At 44.4% G+C, this 24,475-nt stretch overlaps 2 protein-coding genes across 4 annotated transcripts in view; one reads left to right on the top strand and one right to left on the bottom strand.

Moving 5' to 3' along the window:
* The window catches only part of Rad9b (RAD9 checkpoint clamp component B), a 32,136-nt gene extending 16,577 nt beyond the window's left edge, over positions 1-15,559 (bottom strand). The window contains exons 1-6 of one of the 2 annotated variants that reach the window (XM_021222661.1): positions 15,461-15,559; positions 13,678-13,746; positions 12,581-12,730; positions 12,282-12,396; positions 5,254-5,353; positions 1,240-1,346 (exon numbers count right to left, since the gene is read on the bottom strand). In XM_021222661.1, the coding sequence (XP_021078320.1) occupies positions 1,240-1,346; positions 5,254-5,353; positions 12,282-12,396; positions 12,581-12,670 (412 nt within the window). In that variant the 5' untranslated portion in view covers positions 12,671-12,730; positions 13,678-13,746; positions 15,461-15,559. Of the gene's footprint in view, positions 1-1,239; positions 1,347-5,253; positions 5,354-12,281; positions 12,397-12,580; positions 12,731-13,675; positions 13,747-15,460 lie in introns of both variants that reach the window. The other variant, XM_021222660.1, reaches the window with a different exon arrangement.
* A 146-nt stretch (positions 15,560-15,705) lies between these two features.
* Positions 15,706-24,236, top strand: Vps29 (VPS29 retromer complex component). 2 transcript variants are annotated; one of them, XM_021186696.1, is made up of 5 exons: positions 15,706-15,794; positions 17,671-17,682; positions 21,051-21,242; positions 23,274-23,509; positions 24,042-24,234. In XM_021186696.1, exons 1-5 carry the CDS (start codon positions 15,792-15,794, stop codon positions 24,157-24,159), a joined length of 561 nt encoding a protein of 186 aa, XP_021042355.1. In that variant the 5' UTR covers positions 15,706-15,791; the 3' UTR covers positions 24,160-24,234. The 2 variants fall into 2 exon arrangements, with proteins under 2 accessions (XP_021042355.1, XP_021042356.1); XM_021186697.2 differs by lacking the exon at positions 17,671-17,682 and having other exon boundaries at positions 15,715-15,794; positions 24,042-24,236.
* The last annotated feature ends 239 nt before the right edge of the window (positions 24,237-24,475 follow it).

Here is a 24,475-nt window from a genome sequence, read left to right on the forward strand (position 1 = left end):
TCATAACCATCTGTAACAAGATCTGACTCCCTCTTCTGGAGTGTCTGAAGACAGCTACAGTGTACTTACATATAATAAATAAATAAATCTTTTTTTAAAAGAAAAGAAATACAAAGACTGTTTGGTAAATGTCCGTAATACAGGGCTCTGGGGAGAGAAGCCTATTCATACAGAGAAGACTCCTTTTCACATGACGTAGTGCTGTGACACTTCCCCCAGGCTCCTGGGGAGTGCAGTTTCATATGAAAGGTGCTTTAGGGCTCCCTCAACAAAGGGATCATTCCAGGGAGGCCACACGGCTTCTCTGTGCTTCCATTACTCATGTCGGGAACTACACCTATCTCACAGTCTGGTTTAGAAGACCAAGTGATCCCTGAGGTATACTATGTAAACACAACAGTGATTGGACCCATGTAAGTTCTTCATCCACTGGCTCTTCACCTTCAAGGCCACAGCTCCCAACTTGGCACATGGCTCAACAGCAGAACACCCATCTAGTGTGCATGCACAGAGGCATGGCTAGGCATGAGGCCCATAACAGTTCTGCAGTATAGCGAGATAAGCACACAGCTCCTTTCCTTCCACTACATCTCTCAAAGTCATGAGGAATGGAAGGTCTCTGGTGCAGACACTGCACAGAGCAAGGTGGGCCCACAGGGGTCCTCTTTCCAGGTCTTGTCACCAAAATTCCCTTCCAAACAATCTTGGGGGTGGGGTTACTGATGTAGACTTAGGGAGTATCCATCCACATGTTGCCCTGTGTGCTTGCTGTTTGGGGTACTGTAAAGTTCTAGCTCCAAGGCACTTTCCTGTTCACATGTAGTCTCAGTTAGATTGCTGGCCTCTTAGGGCAGTAAGCGGTGAGACAGAGACCTTGAAACCTTAACCCAAGCTGGGCATATTAGAGAGAGCCTGAAACCCCAGCTACTTGGGAGGCTGAGGCAAAAGTGTGAGTTCTAAGCCAACCTGAGCTAGTTAGGAAGAAGTCGGTCCTGACATGAAAAAATATATTTTTTTTTCAATAACCACTCTTCATTTTTAAGTAACCTGAGATTCAAAGCTTTAACTGTGAGTTGTCTGAATCTCCCAGACCTGCCCATCTGCCCCACCTCTTTTCTACATGTAGCTGCTGCTCAGACGGCAGCTGCCATTACAAAAGTGACAGCACCTATGTGGAGCCAGGAAGAAGCAGGAAGCGCATTCCATTCCATCCCATCCCAAGGCAGACACCAGCCTTACCCAGCGATTCCCCACTTGAACTCTTGAGGCAAAAGTTCCCTGGAGTAACAGAGAAGGTGACTTCCTCTTGATTTGATGTTAGAAGAGCAATGGCCTCAGTCAGCAGTCTGTAAAAACGTGATGAAAAGTATTAATATTATTTGAAACACAGCTAAGACCTTACTGGTAGTCAAGTCTAGAATCTGGAACTAAACAGGTCTGTTTATTAGGAGGCCTCCTTCCAAGGTCTACCTTCCTTCTTACTGTGAGTATTTTTAAATTATACCTTCCTTTGTAGGCCATCTGAGAGAGCTTAGAAACCCAGGGCATGTAAGATGTCAGTACTACCTTGGGAAAGCACACAGAGGCTGCAGTGTGAGCAGAGAAGGAGATGGCCCCTTCCACTCTGGCTCCATGCCATTGGGGAAACAGGAGAAGATGGAGCTGCTCAAATACAACTATGAACTAAGCCAGACACCCATGTGGTGGTTTGAGCTGACTCGGTTCCTCTAGGTCTTGGGTGGCTGACTACTGTTCCCCAGTTGATGGAACTGTTTGGGAAGGATTAGGAGGTGTGGCCTTGGAGGAGGAGGTGTGACACTGGGGGGTGGGCTATGAGGTTTCAAAAGACAGGTGCCACAGGCACTTAGTTCTCTCTGCCTCCTACATGCAGTTCTGATATATGAGATCTCAGCTGTTCCTGCTGCCACAGTGGACTCTAACCCTCTAAAATTGAGAGCCAAATTCAACTTTATTGTTTGTTTGTTTGAGACAGGGTCTACCTATGGAGTCCTGGCTGTCTTGAAACTCTGTTCATTGTGTCAACAACCTTAGCTTGGAACTCACAGAGATCCTCCTGTTTCTGCCTCCTGAGTGCTGGGATTCAAGCTATGAGCCACTATGCCCAGTGCAGCTTTCTTTGATAAACTGCTCTTGTCATTGTGTTTTGTCCCAACAACTACAAAGTAACTAATCTTCCTAACAGGTAGAGGTTCTCACACCGCCTATGGCTAGACTATCTAATTAATACCTGTCACTTCAAGGTTCTCTTGTCATCCAAATACCCTATTATTATAGATCCCCTTGGGATTTTTTTTTTTTTCTCTGAAAGGTCTCCTCATTCTATAGCCTAGGCTGGTCTGGAACTCAAGGTAATCCTCTTGCCTCAGCCTCCTGAGGGGATTGCAGGGGAGAGCGACCGTGCCTGATTTAATTCTGCTCCCTGTTGAATAACACATGCATTTATGGAGAACGCAAGGTGAAACCCACAGGCTTGAGGTTTGCCTTTTGCTCTCCTAGTGACCATGCTAATGAGCACCTTCCTGTGTGCTCTGTGCATGCACAGGTCTTCTCTGCACATTTCTAGTTGTCTTGCTGGAGAGACAGCTCAGGTGATAAGAGCACTGCCTGACCTTTGTAGAGGACCCAAGTCCCAGTCCTAACATCCACATCCCTGCTCACAACCATCTATCACTCCAGTTCCAGGGGATCAATACCCTCTTCTGCCCTCTGAGGGCAGGCATGCACATGGTGTATAGACATACACACAGGCAAAACATTTCTCTATATAAAAAGATAATGTTTTATTTATTTATTTATTTATTTATTTTTTTTTTTTTTTTTTTGGTTTTTCGAGACAGGGTTTCTCTGTATAGCTCTGGCTGTCCTGGTACTCACTTGGTAGACCAGGCTGGCCTCGAACTCAGAAATCCACCTGCCTCTGCCTCCCGAGTGCTGGGATTAAAGGCCTGCGCCACCAGGCCCGGCTAATGTTTTAAATTAAAATAAAATAAATTGCATTATAACAAAACCAATAGAAACTGTAAAGTTCTGTTGTCCTCTCAAACTTGAGGTGTTGTGGGATAAAAATGATGTTCTTAGAATTTACGCAGTCTCAGTTGTCAGCCTGATGATAAACATTAGTCAACAGTGTATCTTCGTGCCAGAATACCAGGAGCAACTGTCAAGCTCACGGAGGCCTCCCCCTTGTTTGGAGTGGAGGTGTCATACATTTGCTCTGAGCCCCGGGGCCTCCCCCTTGTTTGAAGTAGAGGTGCTATACATTTGCTCTGAGCCTGAGCCTTGCTTTGTAGCCCAGGCTGGACGTGAGCTCCTGCTCCTTCTGCCCCTGCTTGCCCTGTATGGGGCTCTAGCAGCTTCTTCTTTTGTGTTTATAGGAATAAAACCCAGAGACTTGTACACATCAAGCTTTTTTCTATTGCTTTGTTTGTTACACTCCAGACAACATGATATCAAATAAACTTGCTTTTTAAAGGCTACATGAATGTGCAAGTCAAAGGAGAAGAAAATTGCCAGGCATGATGGTACACACCTATAGTCCTAACACTGGGATGCAGAGGCAGGACAGTTAAGATTTATAAGGTCCTCTATTTGGAAAGACTCTGCACTGGTCAGAGTGGGAAGTGACAAACTGTTCAGATGGTGACATCCTGTACCAGAGCCCAAATGACCCTCTCTTCCCTGTCCTTGGTCCCTAATCCCTTCCCTGGAGTGAGTTGGACTTAAATTCTTTCAGAAAAAAAAAATAGCAGGGGCTACGGGGTAGCAATTCTGACAGGAGAGTGTAGAAGGCCCGAGGCCTCTGTCTCGGGAGGCCTCTCGCACCATTATCTGGCATTTGTGAGGCCTCTCTTCAGTAGCAATCTGCAAGTTTGGAATGGGTTTTCCTGAGCTTCCAGCAGCCATACCCATGAGCAGAAGTGTCTCTCCAAGGGGACACCATAGTGCTAGTGGCACTACTCAAACTCAGGAGAACATTCACATGAGACCCAGCTATTTCAACAGATTACTAAATGCCTGATTTGTGAAGGCTCTACATTTGGGGAGAATTTGTTCCACAGGAATAGGTAACGGATACTCATCTGTGTGCCATACAGTATTGTTTCTGACATCCAAAATGGGAAGCTATCTAAATGTTCCCTTTTAAGGTCATCAGTAGGAAACTGTAGCTCAGACACACAACGTAAAGAAAAAAGCAACTACTCAAAATAAGACTGACTTAAGTGGACTGATGTGGAGTTCCTCACAACAGCTTAAGTTTCCAAGGGTCAGCGAGATGGCTCAGGAAGTCAAGGCACTTGCTTGCCAGGCTTGCTGGCCTGAGTGCCATCCATTCCTCCCCAGGACCCCTGTGGTAGAAGGAAAGACCTGACTCCTGCTTGTCGTCCTCTGACCTCCACGCATGCACAGTGGCACGTGCACTCACACACAACCTGGGGGTGGTGGGGAGATGTGTATAGTGAGGAGAGTCACCAGACTGCTAACAGAGTTACCCTGCAACGTGAGCTACAGAGGATGGCAGAGGAGCCAGGATAAAGCCAGGATCAAGTACAGTGGATGAGTGGATGTGCTGCAAGGAAAAGGGATTCCTTTTGTAGTTTAAAAGAGCAGTAAGATACAATAGGCTTTGCTCCAGAGTCATGCTAATTAACAGCCAGTGCTGCAACTGAGCTGAAAGAGCACCCTTTCTAGGACAGTATTGCTCAGTCCATTTCCTAGAAAACAATAGAATGTGAAAATCAATTTGCATAAAAATGTTCAAATGTCCTCAGGCTGTGTGTCCTAGGGCTCAAAGGGAAGTTGTCTAGATGTGAAATCTCAAAACCAAGTTTCCTCTTAGGCTGGATTGGAAGTGTGAAGCCTTGGGTGGGGTATTTCAGAGCTCCAGGCTACTAATTTGCTGCCTTTAGGCAGCTAGTCACCTGTCTTTCTAGAGTTTCCTCCTGACAAAGGCAGAAATTGTTCTAAGTCACCTGTTAGCCTTTTTAAGAAGCATAAATGGCTAGGAAGCTCTAGGAGGCAGTGGGGGTGAGGCAGGATAGGGGCAGGCGGTGGTGAGTGTAACCAAAGCACAATGTACACAGTGTGAAGGTGTGAAATGTCACACAGAACCCCAGCATTTTGTGTGCTGCCTTAAAAATAATCTTAAAAAGGAAAGACAAGCTCTGGGATGAATTGTTCGGTGCATGATCACGCTGTGTTCCGAAGAGAAAGAGGCATCAGGAGACCCTTTACCTTGGTTTAATCATCAGGATATTCGCACACAAGCTCTTTTCAAAGAGAATTTTCAAGGGCTGGCTGTCTTGGAAATACACATTGTGAGTTCTTTTAATACCTTAAAGAGAACAAAGCAACCTCTTAATAACTGTAAGTGCAAAATGAGCAGGCTTTAAAAGCCTGCCTTTCACAGCTAAATTAAAGCAATAAAATTAAAGTAATATTTCCTGTGTGGCAGGTGCATACAGCCTGCAGTGGAATATGGCCCTAATCATGAAACATGTTGTCGCCCCCTGGTGGACAAGGAGCAGCATATCACATCTTCTCAGCAAATTAGGTCTCACCCAGCCCAGTGGTCTCAAACTTGATAGCTGAGGATAACCTTGAACTCCTGAAGCTCCAGCCACTATCACAGGCATGTTCCATCATGCTCAAGTACTAGATATCAAGCCCAGGACTTCTCCCATGATAAGCAAGTGCTCTGAAAACTTACGTCTAGCCCCTGAAAAGAAATGCATGTGAAATGGTAACTGGTATTACAGGTCATCGATCTACAAGGCTCTTTTTGAATATTGTATTCGGGACTAGTCTTTCTTTATAGGATTTCTGGCAGTTAAACCTCTAAATCTGGTCAGTGATTTCTTTTTACTGTAGGATAAATAGCAATACAGGTCAAGAGTTTCTGTCAGAAATGCTTGGTGTTTCAGGGGCTGAAGAACTGGATCAATGTATATGACTATTGCCTTTATTTATGTATGTGCACTGCATGTCTATCTGTCCACTATATGTGTGCCTGGTGCTCTCAGAGGTTGGAAGAGGGTTCTAGATCCCATAACTGGAGTTCTCATCAGTTGTAAGCTCTGTGAGGACCAAAGAGATGGATGGCTCAGATCACCTTGCCACCAAGACTAATGACTTCAGTTTGAACCACACCACACATGCACACAGGCATGGGCACACACACATTTTTGTAAGTTTAAAAATTCATTTAATATTGCCAGACATGGTGGCACACCATTAATCCCAACACTCAGGAAGCAGAGGCAGGCAGAACTCTGTAAGTTCAAGGTCAGCCTGGTCTACAGAGTGAGTTCTAGGGCCAACCAGACCGAATCAGGCCTGATCTTAAATAAAACTTGACACATTTTTCAGGTTATATGTTTGGTGAGATTCTTTGCTGTTTTGTTTTACTGAACAACGAGGTCTGACTGACTGACTGATGTGGCTAGAAACTTCTTATGTAGTCCAGGCTGGCCTCAAGCATTAGTAAATCTGCCTTTGCCTATGAGTGCTGAGTGTGCACTACTGAACCCAACAATTATTAACTTAATAAATATGCACATTTATGTATTATCAAATTTTGTTCATTTGGCTGCATAGCAAACCACTCTGAAATTGAGTTCCTTAGAACAGCAAATACCTGTTATTTCTCATTATTTTACTGAGTGGTTCTTGAAGTCTAACGTATGCTTAGCTGTGGGGGATCATCTGAGGCAGATTCATTGACGGTCTGGGACCTCAGTGGGAGCAACAAGGGTGGCTGAGGCCCTTGAGTCTGTACTCAGAAGTCCATCCCTGGCTTCTTCTCTGGCTGGTAGAGAAGTTCTGAGGCAGTGTTGACAATGACACTTGGGAGGCCCAGGTGAGGAACCTAGGCAAACCACTGCTGGTATCAAAATCAGACCATGGTGAGCTGGAGCTGGAGAGGCAGCTCGCTCATTAAGAGCACTGGCTGGTCTCCCAGAGGACCTGGGTTGAATCCACATGATGGCAACAATAATCACTCATAAGTACAGTTCCAGACGGCCCGATGCCCTCTTCTGGTCTCTTCAAGCATTGCATAGATATATGGTGCACAGATATATCTATGTAAACAACATACCCATATACATTAAAACAAAACAAGAACAACAGAAAACCACACTGAGATTCAAAGTGGGGAGGCAGATTCCAACTTTTGAAGTGAGGGGCTATATAGATAATATGGCAACTTTGATGGCGACCATAGAGGGACGATTTTAAGATCTTGAACTAGCAATATAGGAGAAACTGGCATGGTAAACTGAGGTTATAAAGGATCTAGGAAGCTTGTTTAGGAAACACTAAGTTACACAAAGTAGAATTTAGTTAAAGCAGTACTCAAGGATAATCAGTACTGACTATGCTCTGTAGAAACTGCAGTGAGGAAATGGTTATTCTTGAATATAACTGAAGTGTATGTTTTGATGAGTGTTTGTTTCTATTAAGATGTGTTCACTAAGATTGCCTCCAATTAGACCCTATGCCCATAACAAAAGATGACATTCCTAGTACACAGCTGACCATTAGACTCATTCACATATCAAAGAGCATGCTTCTATAGTGCAGTTCAAGGTGGGCAGCAGAGGGCCAGGGCTGCCACTAAGTCCTGACCCTTCATTAAATCCACATTCTCTTAGCAGAAATAGCACACAATTCTTCACAGCCAGGCAGGATGGCCTTGATTAACTACAGCCCTGGAGCAGCCCTGGTTTGCCCCAGGAAAACTATGATAATATCTTACATTGTAAATCTAAGTCTCTCCATTTGTCCAAATAGTTACGTGAGACATGTTTAGTGTACAAACTGTAACTTGGGGCCATGAAACTACATAAGCTGATGGGATTTTGTTCAGGGCATGTTCCCTTTTGTATATTAGTCAGAACCAGTTGCCTGCAGATTAAGCACTGACATGATTTCTCACAGGGAAGGTAAGTTAATTCTGTAACACTAGCAGAGAGCAAATCAGATAAAAATCTGTGTTCTCAGACCTTTATTATATAAAATTATTTGTATGTATGTATGTATGTATGTATGTATGTATGTATGTATGTATGTATATATGTGCATGCATGCCTAAGGAGGTTAGAAGAGGGTGTTAGATGCCCCAGAGCTGCTCTAAGGCGCTTGTGCTGCCCAGTGTGGGTGCAGGGATATGAACTCTGGTCCACTGAAAAAGCAGCCAATGCTCATCTCTCCAGCCACGAAATTTTCTTCAGTATTTGTTTTTGTTTTGTATGGGGGCGGGGAATCCATATGCTATGGCATGTGTGTGGAGGCCGAATGATAACATTTGGAGTCGCTTCATTCCTTCCCTCATGTAGTTCCAGGGATTGAACTCAGGTCATCACACTTGGCAGCAAGAACCTTTACTTCTAAACCATCTTACTGGCCCTTCATACCTTATTAAACAGACAGGATTTTCTGCTGTTGTTTTGTTTTCCTTGTAAAACAATAGGTTGTGGAGCTGAACATACATACTAGGGAACATGCTATAGCTCTTGGTCCCTGGACAAGGGTATAAGGCATTTGGAGGTCACTGGCCTGTCTTGGGGTAAATAAGAAGATATTTCAGAGTTCTGAACTCTGGGATGATATAATCAGTCATTTGGCTTTTTCTCTGTGTGTGACAGGTTTTAATATTTAGCCTTGGCTTCCCTAGTACTATGTAGGCCAGGCTAGCCTCAAACTTAAATCCTCTGCTTCAGGCTTTTGTGGGCTAGGTGTGTGTTCCACCACTACACTCAACAGTATGACTTTTTTTTTTTTTTTTGAGACAAGGCCCCATTATGTAGCCGTGACTATCCTGGGCTACACTGGGGTGGCTGTTTTGGGAAAACAGTAAGCTCAAAAGTTGACAAATGTCTGTTATAAAAATATATCCATGTCACTTGCGTGGGCTAAGTCATGGTACACATGGTAGAAACACTGCATAGAAGGGCTGCTATCAGTTAGAGTTGTTGACAGATGTGCTTTAGGTTCAGCCACACAAAGTTCAGAGCATCTCTCAGTGGCTTCAGAGAACTCTTGAGACCTGAAACAGTTGAAACAGTTAAGCTAAGGATTTGCCATTATTACAGTTACTTTATCTGTGGAGCTGTGCTTTCAAAGGCAGGGACACCTTCAAAAGTGGTGGTTATTCAGTGTTTTGGTTTGGTTTGGTTTTAATCAATTTGAAATCATTAGCACACCTATAGGTTACCTTGCGACCAAAACCTAAGCAACTGCAGCCTCCACTTTCCTGACTACACATGCATGAATCGGAGCTTCACTCTCTTCAGACCCACAGAACCCTTTCAGGAGCCCCTCTTAGTGCAGGCCTGTCTCTTGAGCTAGCACAGAACTTCTGGGAAGAGCACAGTTCTCAGGGACTCTGCAGAATTTGTACTGAGCAACTCTGTGGCCAGTGTAGAAGGAAAATAGTGTTGGGAGGAGCATCAACAGGTGGACAGAATCTTTAAGAGGACCACAGTCAGCAGATGTCTGCCAATCTCCCGTCTGCAGGCTGTTTATGGTTTGAGTCAAGGTGACTAGTTTATTGTGGGAGCTTAGGTCTGGGCAATTGTTTTCTACTAGCAGAAGAACTAAACTGACTTTACTAACTCTTCATTTCCCACAAAGTTCCAATCTGTACTTCCAGCAGTCAACTGAGTTGAGCATTTTCTCAGGAGACTTTTCTCAACTGAACGTGAACAATGTTTCTCCACCAGCTGACTGACAGAATGCTGTAAGCATAAACTGCAAATCTCTGCAGCCTTGGGTAGAGCTAGCCCAGGACGGGGCAGCACCCACGCCACAGTCCTGCCTGTGGTCCTCCACCCCTTCTAGCTCCAGGACTCTGTGGTGTAAACCTTATAGCAGAAAGTAGCCCAGATATGGCAATTAGCCAAATGGATGACAACACTGCCCCCAGGCGAGCAGGTAGAGTCCAGGTTGGTCTAGTCACAGCAGAGCCAAGCATTGTGTCAAGGGATGTACAAGGTACATTTTAGGAAGCTCTTGGTGGTACTGACATTGTGTGCTGTGAACCAAACCCGGTGAGTGAAAAGAAGCAAAAAGACAATGAGAGAAGAAGTAAGGAAGGAAAGAAGGAAGGAATGAAAGAAGAGAGGGAGAAAGAAGAGAAGGAGGAAGGGAAGGACAAGAAGGAAGAAGAGAAAGAAGAAAAGGAGGAGGGGGCTGGTGAGATGGCTCACTGGATAAGAGCACCCGACTGCTCTTCCGAAGGTCCAGAGTTCAAATCCCAGCAACCACATGGTGGCTCACAACCATCCATAACGAGATCTGCTGCCCTCTTCTGGAGTGTCTGAAGATAGCTACAGTGTACTTACATATAATAAATAAATAAATCTTTAAAAAAAAAAAGAAAAGAAAAGGAGGAGGGATGAGAAAAGGAGCAAGGAGAGGAGGAGGGATGGAGAAATGGAAGTAAAGGAGGAGAAGGAAGGAGGAGGAAGGAGAAAAAGAAGAGGGGAGAGAAGGCTTGAGAAACAGAAGCAGCAGCAGCTGGGGCAGCCTGGACTGAACCGCGCCTGTAGTGGAACTTGGAACTTTCACCCTGACCTGAGGCAGTGTTCCTGGGCTGAACTGTCTGATTTCCCCTTCTGTTCTTTGTAAGGGTGTTCTTAAAGCACCCTGCATAATAAAAGCACCCTACAAAAACTATCTTAAATGGATTCATCACAAATAGTTTTGTTTCAGTTTTTGCTTTTGCTTCAAGACAAACTCATGTACTTCAGGCTGAATAACCTTGGACTTCTGATCCCCCTGCCTCTAATCTGCTCAAGTACTGGGATCACAGACACACACCACGGAGCCCAGTACAGAGATATTTACTGGGAATAGTGATAACAGAGTCATGTTTGAGACGATTCAGATACTGAACAGTTGGATCTCTGAAATCCACCTGGGGTCCTGGCTGATGAACACTCACTCTGCAACAGGCTCTGAGCCCAGTCCTGCCCTGTAAGACCTCACTTTCTCCCCACGGTGGCCTGTGGCATGAAGGCAAAGCCACTCCCAGTGTACACAGCGAAAGGGAAGGCTCCTGGAGCTTATGTTCTTCCACAAAGCTAACAGGCCATGGAACAGAACTCACAGTTACATTTTGGGACAGTTGGCCTTATTGTCTTTTTAAGTATGCTCCTCACACGGTTTGCTGCCATGTGGATTTAGATTCGAAGAAGGGAGAAATAATGCTACACCATTTGTATTTATAGAATAAAACCTCACTGAAGTAAACATATATTAAGAGAAGCGTAAGTCAAAATGAAGAAATATGATTCTAACAGGTGTATGGAAGTGAATGGAAGAATACCACCTTCCAAAAGATCATTCCTGAACACAGAAGATTTGGACCAATGAAGTATGAATTAATTTCTCTGAGCCAGATTTCACTCCATAGGTGAGAGCCTAAAACTAGCTATATTACCGGGCAGTGGTGACACATGCCTTTAATCCCAGCACTTGGCAGGAAGATTTCTGAGTTTGAGGCCAGCCTGGTCTACAGAGTGAATTCCAGGACAGCCAAGGCTATACAGAGAAACCCTGTCTTCAAAACAAAACAAAACAAACAAACTAGCTATATTGCTACACTGGCCTGAAACTCATGACCCTATTGTCTCAGCCACTTTGAGTGCTGGGTTCAGAGATCTGTGGCCTTGTGTCCAGCTAGAAAAACAAATTCAAGTTCAACTGAATATATATGTAGGGAGCATGTGTCCTGTGTGCTAGTGTGTGTGTGTGTGTGTGTGTGTGTGTGTGACATAAGACCAGAGGTCAACTTCAGGCGTCATTCCTCTGGGTCTGTCTTCCATGTGGGGTCCTTTTTCATTAAGAGAATATCTCTCACTGCTCTGAAGCTCATCAAGTACTCTAGGCTCTGGGGACAGTGAGCCCCAGGGACCTGCCTGCTTCTGCCTCTGCAGCACTGGATCTACCAGCATGTGTCACCATACCTACATTTTTTTTTACATGGTTCTGATCATGATGTCAGATCATTTGCTTGCAAGGCTGACTGATTTTCCTCCCTGGTTGGACATTTTAAAAAGCTGCTTTGTTTTGCATGCAGACGAGCTTGTGTCATTTAGTCCTGAGGAGATGACTGTGACCACTTTGCTTACACTACACCTGCAAAGACATGTGCCCCACCTGCCACACTCCATTCCTGCACAGAACCCACTTCACCGTCATCTGCAGACTGTATGCATAAAGACACTAAGAAACACGCCGCTTTCTGAGGCACCTACCATGCTTGCAGAAGAACTGAATGACGACTCTGCATTTATCCGCTCTGGCGACTATTGTGCACTTCTCTACACTTCTTTCAAGGTAATTCAGACATCTAAAGATTGGCAGGATTGACTGCAACACAAATACATCGTAACATTAAACACATACTTACTATGGCTACCCCATTAACTTTTAAAAACTCGACAGATGAAAGTCTGTATATTCATAAACAGCACAGAAATGATTTAAGAACAGTACAGCTGTTAAGTCCTACAGAAGTAGTTCTCCCATATAAGAGAAAGCGAACTGCTTTTACCTTTATTGTCACTTTGCAATTCAAATTCAGTTGTATATCAGTATCACTCATGGTGGCTGAGGGTGACCACTGATAATGTTGAAAAAACATAGATGAGAACAGGACATAGCCATAAGTGGAATGACAAGAATTCACAGATCTCAGAGCAAGCTGGAAAGGAATAAGTGAGCTATTTCAGAGAAAACTGACTTCTATCCTGAGTCGATCCTATTGTGAACATAATGCCACAAATATATTCAAATAAAACCATGTGCACCGAATTTGCATGTGTACCTACAGATGTGCATGCACCTATATTGAACATACATATACAAAATCTATATATACTCTCAAGCTCTGATACTATAAAACTGTAAATGTCCATGGTGACCATAATGTTAATGCATGAAGTGGTGGGAAGTGACAGAAAAGAGCCCTGAGTGAATGACCTCATACCTTCCTTGCCGGGGATGGGGGGGGGGGAGAAGCTGTCACCCAATGCAGCCATTCTGGGAATGCATGCTTGTAACTGTCAGGTTTTGGATTTTTTTTTTTTTTCGAGACAGGGTTTCTCTGTATAGTCCTGGCTGTCCTGGAACTCACTCTGTAGACCAGGCTGTCCTCGAACTCAGAAATCCGCCTGCCTCTGCCTCCCGAGTGCTGGGATTAAAGGCGTGCGCCACCACGCCTGGCCAGGTTTTGGAATTTTTAAGTGCCTGTGATTTTACCCACCACACCTGACTTGGATTTAGCACTTTTAAAACATCTTCTCCTGCTTTTTAAAAGAATGTCACTTAATATTCTTTTAAATTTAATTTATCTTGGCTTGTAAGATAGGTTTCTCATAGTTCAAACTGGTCTCACATTTGATATATAGCTGGCTGAGCTCTGCCTCCCTGGCACTGGGATTATAGGACTGTGCCATCACACCTGTTTTGTTTGTTTGTGTTTCTTGACTGGGAGGGGAGGGTTTGAGACAGGGTTTCTCTGTGTGGCCTTGGCTGTCCTGGAACTCACTCTGTAGACCAGGTTGGTCCCAAACTCACAAAGATCCCCCTGCCTCTGCCTCCCGAGTGCTGGGATTTGAGGCACACCTGGCTTTTTAACTTGACTTACACCTTTCTCAGACGGGTCTAGCCACAGTTCATCGCTCACTCGTGATAGCGTTTGTATTGCTTTCCCAAATACTATGGAGGAAAAGAAAGGCGCCGTTCACATCGTTCCCAAGCAGTAAAGATAAATCACAAGACTACTTTTGCATACACAGGACTCAAGTGAAAACCAGAAAGGATGGTGGGATCGACTCAACAACTTAGTCATGCCTGTCAAATTCAATTGATTCTTCTGTTGAGTGTTACTGCCATGTGGGTCAGACTGCCAGAGATGGAAATAGGGGATTTTAGTTTTACCGAGACAAGACTACTACTCCTCAATCAAAACACTAGTTATCCAAAATTGTTGGCAAACTTCATCCTTCCCAAAGTTCAAGGCCTATTCCGACTAACCCACTTCATCCTGGCTCTACCAATCGCTCTATGCTTGAGCTTGGGCTAAAGGCTGGAAACTGGCTGGTTAGCACTTCCATTCATTCAGGGTCTATCCATAAGATAACAGCATTGAGCATCTTGGCTTCCAACATGCTAGGCTAACATGCTATGTTAGACTATAACGATCTCAGCTTTGATGCTTTGTCAAGCCCTAGCAAAGTGCACCACGATGAGTCACCATGACAGGAATTCATCACACGGTGTCCTAATTGTATGGGAAGCCACAGAGCTGGAAACAGTGGTTTGACATCCTTTTTTCCTGAATATGTCTGAACAATTTCCCGTTAAGTGATTACACTTAACTTTTTGCTCAAGATACACCTGGGAGTTAAACTACTCAGCTGATCCACACAGCATTTTATAGACTAATTTACATTAGGAAATGCCGTATACCCTTCCCTACATACATGTTAAGACTTCAATAAATATGCATCGACCTAAAATTCAACATCATTTCTCCTGCAAGCCAATTTCCGTGCTAATGTTCTCATTCTGGAACACTGGCCCTTCATTTGGTCTGTCTACCCACAAACCCCGTCCCCAGCCCAAGCACCCCCTCCCCTTTATAAGGCTATGTATAATACTGTTCTCCACATAGTCCTTCTCATTTCTGAGCTCACTACATGGACTTTCTATTCAGCCCATGCTTCTAAGAACCTCTATCAACGAAGGTGCTAAGATTAGTCTCATTTTTCGACTGAGTGACAGAGAGGCTTGTTCGAGATCGTATATTAAAACAAAACCAAAGGGGGCTGGAGAGATGGCTCAGCGGGTAAGAGCATTGACTGCTCTTCCAAAGGTTCTGAGTTCAATTCCCAGCAACCACATGGTGGCTCACAACCATCTGTAATGGGATCTGACTCCCTCTTCTGGAGTGTCTGAAGACAGCTACAGTATACTTGTAATAAATAAATAAATCTTTAACAACAACAACAACAAAAAAAAAACAAAAAAACAAAAACCAACAACAATTAAAAAAAAAATGTCTCCGGCAGAATCTCGAATAAAGCGGCAGGTTAGTTTTCCCTCAGCTCAAAAATACTTTTTTTTGGCTGGTCAAGTATTATTTTCCCCCCTCGAATTCTCTCCACATCAACCCTCCTCAATCCGAGCTGAAGGCCCAGTGGCACAATTCATTTCTCGGTCACCGAATTAAACACTGGACATAAATCAAAATGGAACGGGGGCTGGCACGCTCTTCGACGCCCGGCAAGGGCCCTCGCGAGGCGCGCTATGGTGGCTTCGGTCGCGGCGAGGAATGGCCGAGGAGGCCGAAGAAGACGATGGAGAGACCCTGCACCGGGCCTTAGACTTTTCCCTCTTCTAAGGAGCAAAGCAAGAAGGGCCGCTCCACCTTTCACCTGACCGCCCGTCATCCCGCACTTCAGCATGGCTACGGGCAGAGCCGGAGTGGCGTGGCGGACGCAAGCGCGCCAGCCGCGGGTGCCCGGATGTCGCCCGCACTTTCCGCGAGCTCAGCCCCGCCCTTGCCCCGCCCACGAAGGATTTCTCGCAGCGCCTTTTTTTTTCCCCCTGCCGGGAAACGACCCTTACGGGCCCCCGTAGGACAGTCTCTCGCCAACTCCGCGTCTCATTGGTGGCGGGAGAAGTGGGCGGGTCGACCTAGGAGCCCGAGGAAGAGGGCGGCGGCGTTCGTGGTGACTGAACGGAACCCCGGTGACAGGATGGTGAGCCCCGCGGCGGCGGCGGCGGCGACCCGGGTCGGGCCGGGATGCTGCGGCGTCCGGTTGGGGAGACGGGGGGCGAGGAGGAGCCGGGTGGCCGAGGAGGAGGAACGGGAGGACCGCGGCTGGCCGAGGGTGCGGCTCGGCCTGGTGTCGCCCCCTCGCCCCAGCGGCCAGAGGGCGTGCGAGGCGGACCCGGCCGCCCGACCCCGTCACGAGATCGGCTCCCGCGGTCGGTGTGGCCGCACGGCTCTTCCCTTCCTGGTCCTTCCCGGCTTGCTGGGGTGGGGGTGGGGGGAGCCGGCCTCGGGGCAGGGCACCGCCACTCCGGACGGGGACCCGGAGAAGGGGACTGCTCGTCTCCGGTGGCCGCTGCGACCCCAATTGAGCGAAGTCGTGGGGATCGTTTGGAGCCCGCGGAGAAGCGCGGGGTTGTTCGGAGAGCCGTGGCTTCCCCAGTCTGCATTAGGCCTTTGCCCCCCCCCCCCCCCCAGTTTGCTGCCCCTACGACTTTTCTGTGCAGACCCGTCCCTGGAACCCGATTTTCGAAGGCACCCTTTGCTCTCTAAAGTTTGTGGGGGGTTCCTGTTGACCTATGCGGTTTGTGCTGACGAAGGTTAAAGTGAAGGCACCGTCACTGGCTGATGGGCATGCGATGCGTCTTTCACAGATTATCCGTGTGCAGACAACTTTTTAAAAAGGTGGCTTTATAAGCCGTTCCAAAGGTATTTGCTTAAATTCCCTGGATTTTGGCATCTAGAAGAGAGTTTTTGCTTTAGACCCCAGTTTAAAGTAGACTAGTTCATTGATGGCAATTTGAAGACACTTGCAAGGAAGAAGAATTTGCTGGAATGATTCTGTATTTATGTCTCTGAAGTCGTTTTGAGAGGTGGACGCTTACGTTTAAGGGCAGTTGCTCTGCTGGGCATCACACTTCTTGTAAATTTTTATTTTGGATTTTTGTCCATGTGTCTCTGCTTGAGTTTATGTGCACCAAACAAGTACAGGTGCCACTGGAGACCAGAGGGCTTGGGATCCCCCGGAGCTGGAGTTACAGGGAGTTGTGAGGTGCCGCGTGGGTACTGAGAACCAAATCCGGGTCCTTCGAAGATCAGCAAGTGCATTTTAACTGCTGAGACGTCTCTTCCAGCCTAAGTCAGGTTATTATGATGCAGCCCTGGCTGGCCTAGAAATCAGAGGTCTGCCTGCCTCTATCTCACAAGAGTGGGCACCACACTGAGCTTGATCTTTCCTTAACATTTTTGTCACATGATAAAGTACTCCTGCTTGTAATGTCCTGTATAGCACATAACTTAGCCTGGAGCATGAGTTTTCAATACTAGAACCTCAAACATAAAATAAATAAGTGAATATATATATATATATATATAGACACACTCTTGTGTCTATATATATACACACACACATATATATCCAGTATATCTAGAGATAACAAGACCCCAGGAACGAGAAAATACTAACCTTAACCTTTTCCTGATGAATCCTTCAAATTATAAATATCAAATCTTATAAAGAATAGACAGATTGAGAAGTAAAGAAACAGGAGTTGGTGTGAAAAGCAAGATTAGGAAATATAGAACAACATCGACAGTTTGCTGTGTGGGGGTGTCTGTCCTGTGTTTAAAAAGAGAGTTGAGTAGTTCTTTTGGAATTATTTTCGGCACAGCTGATTTTTAACATTTCCTTTCATAACATTCAGAAATCATTAACAATTTTGCATATTTGGTGTGGGGTTTTGGGTTTGTTTGTTTGTTTTTCTTTTAACTTTTGTTGCTTTCTTTTAACATTGGTCATGTTTCACCCCCCCTTTTTTTTGTTCCATTCCCCTGTCTGCAATCAACTTCTTCATTCCACTAAGGCTGGGCACAGAGTAAGTTCTTCTCCGCTCCTACTAACAATGGTGGTTGGGTTGCTGATAACTGACTGGATTTCTTGCCCTTTCCAGCTCTGTCAAACAGGGAGTAATCAAATCCCCACGCTTTGTTTGGGTTTTTGCTTTTATATGATTTTTGACAAGACTTTGGCTCCCAGATCCTTTGCTGCCTCTACTGTCCATCTGACCTGATTTGTCACTGTGGAATTTAGGCAAGGACACTCTTGACATGTGTCATGTAACTCTATTTCCCATAACTTGGTCAGCAGCAGAAAACCATAGGATTCCGTCTCACTGGGGAGCCATGATGCTGCCTGCAAGGCCACTCATCCAGTCACAGTCTTCACACACTAATGCCAAGGATACCGTGGCACCTTACAGAGTTGACATCTTAATAAGGATGACAGTGTTGTCTCTCACCTCTGTTCTTTCTGGTACATTCTCAGTGAACAATTCATTTTTAGTCCCAGAAATTTGACATACGCCCTCTTAGGAGTTCAGAGTTCTTTTAATATAGATTTTTTTCCTTTCACTTTTCCTCAGATGTCAACACCCCATAGTAACTTTGTCCTTCAGTCCAAATCTGAAGGGATCCCCCCCCTAAAATGAAGATGGTGTGTCAAGACATGTCTATTGAGGGTAGATACTCTGTAGTGGTTTTAGTTGTCAAAGGTTTTCCCTAAAGTGTGTTCATTTTGTGACCACCCACATACCTATTAATTCAACTACTCTGTGTCCTGATAACTCTTCCTTTTGGTTTTGTTGTGAGATGAATCATGTGTTTTTGTAATCATCTCATTTCACACATGTTTTTGTTTTGTTTGTTTTGGCTTTTGGTTTTTGGAGACAGGGTTTCTCTGTGTATCCCTGGCTGTCCTGGAACTCAGAAATCCACCTGCCTCTGCCTCCCAAGTGCTGGGATTAAAAGTGTACATACAGCACCACTGCCCAGCCACATTTTAGTTTTTGATTGATTTTTAAATTTTAATTAATTAAAATTTTTATTTAGGGGGCTGGTGAGATGGCTCAGCGGTTAAGAGCACTGACTGCTCTTCCAAAGGTCCTGAGTTCAAATCCCAGCAACCACATAGTGACTCACAACCATCCGTAACAAGATCTAACGCCCTCTTCCAGAGTGTCTGAAGACAGCTACAGTGTACTCACATATAATAAATAAATAAATCTTTAAAAAAAATTTTTTATTTAGTTATTTTATGTTGGATGTGTTTGCCTGCATGCCTGTCTGCACTACATGTGTGCCTGGTACCCTCCAGGGCCAGCTAAGAAGGTGTCAGGTCCTCTGGAACTGGAGTTACAGTTGTGAGCCACCACGAGTGGGGGATTGGATCCTCCGGAAGAGCAGTCAACTCTTGTAACCACTGACCCCACCCCCAGCTACCATTCAAATGAACGTTTTAAGTTAATTTTAACATTACAGTGGCAAAAATATGTGCTTTACCATATTAAACATGTAACGCTTCCTTTGATCTGGTTCAGGGGTAGCCGTGCCTTGAACAGCAGGTAAAGAATGTGTACTGATGCATGGCAAGTGTATGAGGAACTCCTGGAAGGTGCTCGTCCTAACCAACAGGGAAAGTCTTCTGTCGCTCTCAGGGGATGTGTGTCATCCTTAAAGGAACCTTTAAAGTATTCTCTGTCTATTTCATAGGACTGTCCCCACCCCCACCCCCCACATACACACATTGGACAGGATTTCACTTTCCTGGAACTTGCTTTGTAGCCTGGGCTGCTCCTGAACTCAGAGAGATCTGCCTGGCTCTTCCTCCTTAGGGCTGGGGTCAAAGGTGTTCACCACCATGCTTGTCTTAGGCTTGGCTCTTTAGTTCTTTGATATTTCAGAGCAGACAATACTTTTGTCATCTGAGACTGTGGCAGCTCCCAGCTACTGCCAGACTCACCACTCGGTTTGTTTTACTTCTCTGATGCATGTAAATGACTGTGAAAGTGTTTGAAGTTCACAGACTATACTGAGGGGATGGAAGGGGCTGTTTTCTCTAGGTTATACAGATATGACTGGTGGTTTCTAGTGAAAGAAAGTGAAGATAATAAAACTTAAAAATCAGATGTCCATATGCATCTACTGAGACTCTAAGCATAGGCATTGGTGCCCTGTAACACACTGCTAAGAGCGTTATTCAGTTATTTTTGGCTAATGTTCTCCAAAGAGTTCTTAGCATAAACTATAAAATTAACCTTTTCCCTATTTCATTTTTTTCTATTATTTCATTTGTATGTTTATATACATACACATATATATTGATGTATTTAGTGTGTGTGATGGTTTCACTTGGCAGCATTGGCTGGCCTAGCACTGGAACTTGCTTGTCATGTAGCCCAGGTTTGCCTTGAAGTAGTAATTTTCCTGTCTCAGCTTTACAACCATGAATCACCATATTCCACATAATCACTCTCTCTCTCTCTCTCTCTCTCTCTCTCTCTCCCTCTCCCCCTCCCCTCCCTTCCCCCTCCCTCCCTCCCTCCTTTCCCTCTCCCTCCCCTTTTCTTCTGTTTTCTCTTCCTCTCTCTCCCTCTTTCTCCTTTTTGAGACAGGGTCTCACTGTTTTCTTACTTAGGCTGGCCTGGAGCTCTCTTTGTAGACTAAGTTGTCATCAATCTCATGAAATCGACCTGCCTCTGCTTCCTGAGTGCTGGGACTAAAGGCGTGATCCGCCATACTCAGCCACATGGTTCTGAACTACCATGTGGGTGCTGGGAACTGAACCTGGGACCTCAGGAAGAGCAGCCAGAGCTCTTAACATCTGAAGCATCTCTCTGGGCCCATATTATTTCATTTCTAATAATTTCCTTTAACAATGCTTTTTTCAGTTAAATCAGTTTTATATTATATAGTTGTAGAAATAAGAATTATTGTCATTCTTCAAAACTACCAAATGGTATAGATTCCAGCAGTATGTTACTCATTTTGTAGTTTCATTTTATTCAATATAATTTATAGGTTTCTAAATCAATTTTTTTTATTATTTTTTGCTTTTTCTGAGAAAGGATCTGTATATAGTGGTGGCTGACCTAAAACTTCCTGTATAGCTACATAGGCCTTGGACTTGGTGGTGGTCCTCTTGCCTCTCTCTCTGCTGGGATTATAAATGATGCTTTCCCACCTGGCTAACGAATCATTTTAGAATACTTGATTTTATCCTATTATTTATTGATAAATACTATCAGTTTGACATCCAAGATGATATTAGCTTAGACTAGATATGGTACCAAGTGTCTGAGTGACTTCCGCTCTGTTCTGGATCTCTGTTTAAAGGGGTAGTAATGGGAGGATTGTGTCGGTTGACATCATGTCTAATGCTGTGCTTTTTCACTCTGACCCCTGAAAGTTGGTGTTGGTATTAGGAGATTTGCACATTCCGCACCGGTGCAACAGCCTGCCGGCCAAATTTAAAAAGCTCCTGGTGCCAGGAAAAATCCAGCACATTCTCTGCACCGGAAACCTTTGCACCAAGGAGAGCTATGACTATCTCAAGACTCTGGCTGGTGATGTCCACATCGTGAGAGGAGACTTCGATGAGGTGCCATTATCTTTTCCTTCCCATCTCTGCTCCTTTCTCACTTCTCTGTGTAGATGTATCCTTTAGACTCGAGTTTTTCCATTCTTCCTCCCCCGCCCCTTTGAAAACGTACCCTAGGAACTAGCCATGCAGTGGTAGAACACTCGTCTAAGCAGACACAGTGCCTGGGCTCAGTCCTCAGCACTGCAATTGTGTCTCCCAAGTATAAAATTCCAGGTGAAGTGTCCATTAGCTTGCAGTGAGAAGTGTTGTGGACTCAGACATTCTCAGACTTGGGCACATATATAATGAGTTATTGGGGATGAGAGCCAGATCTAAACAGTAATTCATTTTTGTTTCATCCCTATATACCTTATTTGCAAGCCTGAAGATACAACATCGATTTCAGTCTAGCTGAGTCTAAGAAATAAGATATGAGGAAAGAGATAATTCTTAAATTTAAGCTTTGCCCATGAGTTACTAAATAATGTGACTCTTGACAAGCTACTTTTCTTCTCACACTCAGCAAATATGATTGGAATTGCATAATTCACAAGCATAAGCCTGATTCCAATATGAAGAAATTACTTTGTGCTTCTAGGAATCTTAAGCTTTTCAAAAATGATTCAATGCTTTCAAAGGGCCATTGAGGCATCTCTGGGTAAAGGTGCTTGCCACCAAACCTGATAACCTGGTGTGATCCACAGGACCCACATGGCGGAAGGAGAGAATTGACATTAGGTTGTCCTATGACCGCCACATATGTATAATGGCACATAAACTGACACACAGAAAATAAACATTTAAAACTAAAAAGAAAAAAAAGCAGAGAGTTTCTTTATCTCATACAAAATGAACATGATGTTCTTATTTAGCAGATATAAAAGGATTTGGGGTAAAATACGGTGATGAAAGACTAAGGAGACAAGAAAGGACAGTCTACCTGGGTTTATTCTTTGCATTTTTTGAGAGTTTGTCTACTCTTGGCTGTCCTGGAGCTCGACACTGTTACAAGACCAGGCTGGCCTAGAGCACAGATCCATTTGCCTCTGCCACCCAAGCGCTGGGATTAAAGGTATGTGCCACCACTGTCCGATGACAGCCTACTTGTTCATTAGAATGTAGGTCTAGTTTATTAAAAAAAAAAAAAAATTAAGGCTTCTGTATTTGTGTTAAAAACCAGTTTAATTAACATGGCTAAATTTCATTTCTAGTGTGCTAAATGCACAAACTCTAGAGCCATGTAACCAGGGTTTGGATCTCACCTCAACCACTTATTGGCATATAACCTTGGGCAAGTTATTTCAGCTTCTTTTTTTTTTGGGTTTTTTTTTTTTTTTTTTTTTTTTTTGGGTTTTTCGAGACAGGGTTTCTCTGTAGTTCTGGCTGTCCTGGAACTCACTTTGTAGACCAGGCTGGCCTCGAACTCAGAAATCCGTCTGCCTCTGCCTCCCAAGTGCTGGGATTAAAGGCGTGCGCCACCACGCCCGGCTATTTCAGCTTCTTTGTGCCTTAGTTTCTGCATCCATAAAATGGGTATCATTATTAAAGCCTGGAATGTAATTTGAATAATCCCAGCTTATAAGTTATATACCTTAAGTTATGAAAAAATAACAGGTTTAAGGGATTACTGTAGTACTTGACATTCTTGTCTATGTATGCGCCACAGTGCTTGTGTGAAGGTCAAAGGACAACAGCTTGTGGACATCAGCTCCCTCTTTCCATGATGTGGGATCCAATGATAGGTTCCAGGCTTGTCGGCAAGGGCCTTAACCTGCTGAGTCGTCTCACCAACCGAGGATTGATTGTTGCTTAAAGCATGCCCAAAGAACCTTACAGAACCTGTCAGTAAAGCGGTCTGACAGCTTCCAGCGAACATCGACTGAATTACGTTTTAAGCACCATCTCAGTCCCACAGGCTGATGAGAAACTTCCTAAAGTGTGTCTGTCGTAGGTGCTGTTGTACGGTACCTATGAGGCCGAGTATTTAAACCGCCTGAGAGAATTTCCTTCTGTCTGAAGTGTCTGCTTTCTATCTCCTTTCTCTACTAGAATCTGAATTACCCAGAACAGAAGGTTGTGACTGTGGGGCAGTTCAAGATCGGTCTGATCCACGGACACCAAGTTATTCCGTGGGGAGACATGGCTAGCTTAGCCCTGCTGCAGAGGCAGTTTGATGTGGACATTCTTATCTCAGGACACACACACAAATTTGAAGCGTTTGAGCATGAGAATAAATTCTACATTAACCCAGGGTCTGCCACCGGGGCCTATAATGCCTTGGAAACGTAAGTACCACAACGTAGGCATTTAGAGCTTTAGAAGGGGGGTAATTATATGGGTGATGTTTCATAAAGAGAAATACATTTAAATAAGAACTGGTGTGGTGGTACACAGATTCAAACCCAGTGTTCCAGAGGTAGAGGCAGGCTGATCTCTTTGTGTTCAATGCCAGCAGGGCTACAGAGTGAGATCATGTCTCAAATAACACACTAAGTAGATAAAGGTAAATAAGTCCTTATCAACAATCTTTTTTCTTTCTTTTCCTTTTTTTTTTTTTTATTTTTTTGGAGTTTCTCTGTGTAGCCCTGGCTGTCCTGGAACTCACTCTGTAAACCAGACTGGCCTTGAACTCACAGAGATCCATCTGCCTCTGTCTCCCAAGTGCTGGGATCAAAGGCATGTGTCACACTGCCCAGCTACTAGTCTTTTAAGTGTGCAGGAAACAATCAGATTTCTCCCGTGTTCAGTATCATGAGTTGAAATTTACAGCGCTATTGCTTTAGTATTAAACATTGACATTGTTTATTTTTCTTCCAGAAATATTATTCCATCATTTGTGCTGATGGACATCCAGGCTTCTACTGTGGTCACTTACGTCTATCAGCTAATTGGAGATGACGTCAAAGTAGAACGAATTGAGTATAAAAAGTCATAAAGCCAGGCTGGTCTCCACCACTTATTTTTTTCTCATCTCATTGTTCAAATCAAATAATTAAACACTTAAGAGGCACACAATTGTATCACTTTTATAATATTTTGCACTAAAAAGTCTTCTCTAATACATAGTTGCTCTAAAGCTTCTTGTAAACTGTTAAGAATATATTTAGTTTGCAGTATATGGTTTCTATAAGAAGAAGCCCACCCCACAGTGCAGGGCCATGTTAGGAAGTTGTCCTTGTAAATATCTTCCTAGTTGGCATTTGGACTTCATTACAAAACTAGTGCATGAGGAGAAAGAATCCAGACTTTGT

The sequence above is a fragment of the Mus pahari genome, chromosome 23 (genome assembly GCF_900095145.1).
Source record: "Mus pahari chromosome 23, PAHARI_EIJ_v1.1, whole genome shotgun sequence".
In the NCBI taxonomy this organism is placed as follows: domain Eukaryota; kingdom Metazoa; phylum Chordata; class Mammalia; order Rodentia; family Muridae; genus Mus; species Mus pahari.